The following is a 5,000-nucleotide window of genomic DNA, read 5'->3' on the forward strand; positions in this document are numbered from 1 at the left end:
ATCAAGAGATCAATATGTGAGAAAATGACAAGGAGTGAGCGATTTCCACCGCTTATATACCATTGGACCGGAAGCGGGATACTTCCGGTTAAGGGTGCGGGTGAGCGAAAGGGGGGGAGGAGGGTAAGTTAACACACGTCAACATGGGTAGTTTTAAGACCCTCGACTCGCTTGAACAATCTACTTATTTAGTAACTGTCAAATCTGTGCGCTCCGAACTATTCAGGATTTCGCTTGTCTGTTTGTTCTACAAGAGTGCGCACCTTTCTCCGCACGTAGGCAAGATTACATATAGTGGACGGGCGTTACTGCTTAACATTGTTACAATACATACATAGACAAGAAATATGAACATAGTTATGTAATACAAAGGAACACAATTCTATAACATAATTACACATATGACATAATATCTAATATTACGTTACACCTCCACCGTTTGGGAAAGCTTTTCACTTTCTGTTGAAAAGCTATGTTCTAGAAAGGACGTCGGCTAAAACATTAAGGACGCCTTTAATGTGATGAATTGTTAGATTAAAGGGTTGGAGAAATAAACTCCAACGTGTAAGTCTCGGATTCTTGTTTTTCATAGTCTGTAGGAACTTTAAGGGGTTGTGATCCGAATATACTTGAATGGTAGTTGAGGAACCCAGGTAGACTTCGAAGTGGATAAGGGCCTGGACCAAAGCGAGCGTCTCCTTCTCAATTGTTGAGTAGTTCTTCTGCGCAGGGGACAGCTTCTTGCTGTAGTAAGCGATAGCGTGAAGAACTTCATTGTGTTCTTGCAAGAGGGCGGCACCGATACCGGTGTCGCTGGCGTCGACTTGCAGAAGAAAGGGTCGTTGGAAATCGGGTGCCCTTAGAACTGGTGCGTTAGTGAGAAGGGACTTCAGGTTTTTGAAGGCCGTCTCACAGGTAGGTGTCCACACGAAGTCGTGGTCTTTTCTCAACAGGTCAGTCAATGGTTCTGCTACATCTGAAAAATTTGGACAAAAACGGCGATAATAGCCACTCATTCCAAGGAATCGACGTACCTCTCTACGATTAGTGGGTGTTGGTACATCATTGATGGCTTTTATCTTGGCGTCTATTGGAAACACTTGGGAATTTCCAACTTTAAATCCCAAATAGGGGACCTGTGTATGTCCGAAATCACATTTGGACAAATTGATGGTAAGGTTTGCTTGGTCTGCTCTATAAAAGAAATTATTTAGGTGTTCAATGTGTTCTGTCCAAGACTGACTAAATATTATCACATCATCTAGATAAGTTTTTACTCCTGGCAATCCTGCAACAAGATTACTTATCATTCTTTGGTAAGTGGCAGGGGCATTTTTAAGCCCAAATGGCATTGCTCTGAATTGAAACAATCCCTCTTCCGTAATGAAAGCGGTAACTTCTCTTGAGCGAGGGTGTACAGGGATTTGATAGTATCCCCTTAACATATCCAACTTGGATACATACTTGGCAGTTCCTAGACTGTCTATGATATCATCTATCCTAGGGATAGGAAAAGCATCGGCCTTAGTATGGGCATTGATTTTCCTGTAGTCAATGCACAGGCGATAAGAATTGTCAGATTTAGGGACAAGAATGCAAGGAGATGCCCAAGGACTACTGGAGGGTTCAATTATTCCCTGTTGAAGCAGAGTGTTTATTTCTGCTTTTATGAACTCCTTCTTTTTTGGATTGACTCTATAAGGGGCTTGTTTGATAGCTCTTGGCGAGTCTAGAATTATTTCATGTTCTATCAAAGAAGTGAATCTTGGGGAATCTAGAAATAATTTTGGAAAACTTCTTAAGAGAGAAAGAATGTCTTTACCTTGTTTCTCAGATAAGTGTCCTACTTTTATCTGAAGATTTTGTAGTATCTGAGAGTTTTCCAAGGGAATCTCAGGAGGATTAGGCAGGTTATCAGGAGGCTCTTCCGATTCTATTGTGGTAGAGCTGCAAATTGGAATTGGATCTCTGGAATGATAAGGTTTTAAGGTATTTATGTGACAGAGACGGGAACTCTTTCTTCTGTCTGGAGTTTTGATTATGTAGTTGAGATCACTGGCTCTGGACAAGACTTCATAGGGTCCTTTGTATTTAGCCTGCAATGGATCTCCTGGTATGGGAAGATAAAGTAACACTTGATCTCCTGGAGAGAAAGTTCTAAGTTTAGAATTTTTATCATACCGACCTTTCATTACTCGTTGAGCATTCGTCAAGTTCTCTCTTGCCAACTTCCAAGCTTCTAACAACTTCTCGGTGACCTGGGACACGTATTTCAAAGAAGGAACTGGTGGTTCTTCTTTCATCCATTGTTCATGAAGTATCTTTAGGGGACCACGGACTTCATGACCGAAGACTAATTCTGACGGGCTGAATCCAAGGCTTTCTTGAATTGTTGTTCGGGTGGCGAACAACAAAAAGGGGAGTCCGTCTTCCCAATTTCGAGTGTTCTCAGCACAGAAGATTCTTAACATTGTCTTGAGCGTTTGGTGAAAGCGCTCTAGAGCACCTTGTGATTGAGGATGATAGGCGGAGGAAGTTACATGATTTATACCTAGTGTTACAAGAGTTTCTCTAAACTTGTTGGAAAGAAAATTACTTCCTTGATCACTTTGAATGTTCTTGGGAAATCCTACCATAGTGAAATATTTCAACATTTCTCTGATTATGTTTTGAGCTTTACTATTTTTCAAAGGAATTGCTTCTGGAAAACGAGTGCTCATACACATGATTGTGAGAATGTACTGATTTCCTTTACTTGAAGGAGGTAAAGGTCCTACACAGTCAATAAGAACTTTTTTAAATGGCTCTTCCATTACAGGAATGGGATGGAGTGGAGCTTCTACAATTTTCTGGTTGGGCTTACCTACAAGTTGACATGTATGACATGTTTTACAATATTGGGCAACATCTTTGACAACCGTGGGCCAATGGAAATGTTGGGTTATGTTGAACAAGGTCTTTCTTACCCCTAAGTGACCTGCTAAGGGAGTATCATGAGCCAATCTTAGAACATTATTTCTGAAACCAAGAGGGAGGACTATTTGATTCCTTACTTGCCATGGCTGGTCAGCGGTTGCGGTGGATGCTCTCCATTTTCGCATTAGGACTCCGTTTTCTATATAGAAACCTCGTGACATATTTTCAACTTCTTCTGGAGATGAAACAATCTCGTAAAAATTTTTAAGAGAATAATCTGACTTCTGTTCTTTGATTAATTCTGCTATAGATAGAGAAACTGGTGAAGAAGAAGATGGGTCAGTTTGGGAGAATAGGGATTCTAAATTATAGGTCTCCTCTTCAGATTTCTTGTACTGAGATCTGGTTACAGCACAAGCGGGAAACAACTGTAAGTTATCTGAAGGTTCTACTGAGGTCTTAGGGTTATTTGTTATTAAAGGAGAAATGACTTTGCTTCCAGCGATGTCATTGGCCAACAATAAGGATATTCCTACTATGGGAAGAGAGTCTACTACTGCTACTTTAACCATTCCGGTTGTTAAATCAGACCGCAAGAAAACATTATGTAATGGACATTTTACAATTCCTCCAACTCCTTCTATCAATATATCATAACCTGTATATGACTCACCCAGATTCTGCAAGACAGAATTTAAAATCAGACTTTGCTTTGCTCCTGTGTCTCGGAGTATGGAAATAGGATATTGTTGTGAACTACTACTATGAGATATAGTTCCTGAAGATACAAATGGTTTGAAACAAGGATCATGATCTGATGAGGGGTGTTCTACATTACTTGACAATACCGGCTTCTTTGGTAGTTTATCCTGAATAGAGGATTTTGAATCATCTGATTTTATATTACTTACAAGAGTTGGTGTCTTATTGGAGAATGAGGGTGTCAGTCTCTTTCTGCAATTAGAAATGTGATGGCCAACCTGTTTACAATATGAACAAGTTACAGGGGGATTAGTCTTAAACCTTTCCATTCTTTGCCAAGGTTGGTTTGGAGGATATTGATTGAAATCAGACCTGTAACTGAAATGTGATGGGCTAGACTGAATTTCAAAGTGTTTCTTTGGGGACCAAGGATCAGAGTATTTTGTTGAATCTGGAATATATGACTTTGACTTTTGGGATTCCATTTGTCTTGACTTAGGTTTATGATTTAGTGTGAACTCATCAGCCAATACAGCAGCTTTAGTTAAAGTTTCGGGAACATGATCATCTATAAAAATCCTAAGATCTGTCTCTAAGGTATTCTTAAACTGCTCCAATAAAATCAACTGTTTAAGTCTATCTAAGGTGTCCGTTTCACTAGCCAAACACCACCTATTGAATAGATAAACACCATATGAGGACGGAGCCTTTATTTGTACGACGTTTCGCTTATTACAGCTTTTTCAAGTACAAGTTGAGATACAAATGCTTGAGATTAAATAAGGGGAAAGGAGGGAACGGGGAGAGAAAAAGGGGGGGGGGGAAGGAGGAGGAGGAGGAGGGAGGAGGAGGAGGAGGAGGAGGAGGGTGGTGGGATAGACACTGGGAAAGGATGAGAATGCCGGCCCAAACGTCCGTGAGCCAGCAAAATATTAAATACTTAAACCACCCTTTGTGGACATTTCGCTCACGGACGTTTGGGCCGGCATTCTCATCCTTTCCCAGTGTCCATCCCCCCACCCTCCTCCTCCTCCTCCTCCTCCTCCTCCTCCTCCTCCTCCTTCCCCCCCCCCTTTTTCTCTCCCCGTTCCCTCCTTTCCCCTTATTTAATCTCAAGCATTTGTATCTCAACTTGTACTTGAAAAAGCTGTAATAAGCGAAACGTCGTACAAATAAAGGCTCCGTCCTCATATGGTGTTTATCTAGTCAATCTTGTCGGCAGACTGCCACTTTTAAGCACCTATTGAATAACCTCTCTTGTTGAGCCGCATATTCTACGTATGTTAACTGAGGTGTTTTCCTATAATTACGGAATTTCTGTCTATAGGCCTCTGGTATTAGTTCATAAGCTTTTAAAATACAAGCTTTCATATTATCATACT

At 40.8% G+C, this 5,000-nt stretch overlaps 1 protein-coding gene across 1 annotated transcript in view; it reads right to left on the reverse strand.

Moving 5' to 3' along the window:
• Positions 1-5,000, reverse strand: part of LOC143019135 (uncharacterized) — a 23,130-nt gene that overhangs the window by 2,724 nt on the left and 15,406 nt on the right. The window contains exons 2-3 of the mRNA XM_076174830.1: positions 4,859-5,000; positions 2,864-4,290 (exon numbers count right to left, since the gene is read on the reverse strand). The exon at positions 4,859-5,000 is cut by the window's right edge and continues 609 nt beyond it. Of these exons, the coding sequence (XP_076030945.1) occupies positions 2,864-4,290; positions 4,859-5,000 (1,569 nt within the window). The remainder of the gene's footprint in view (positions 1-2,863; positions 4,291-4,858) is intronic.

The sequence above is a fragment of the Oratosquilla oratoria genome, chromosome 36, assembly GCF_046742065.1.
Source record: "Oratosquilla oratoria isolate Oo_2021 chromosome 36, ASM4674206v1, whole genome shotgun sequence".
NCBI classification, from domain to species: Eukaryota; Metazoa; Arthropoda; class Malacostraca; order Stomatopoda; family Squillidae; genus Oratosquilla; species Oratosquilla oratoria.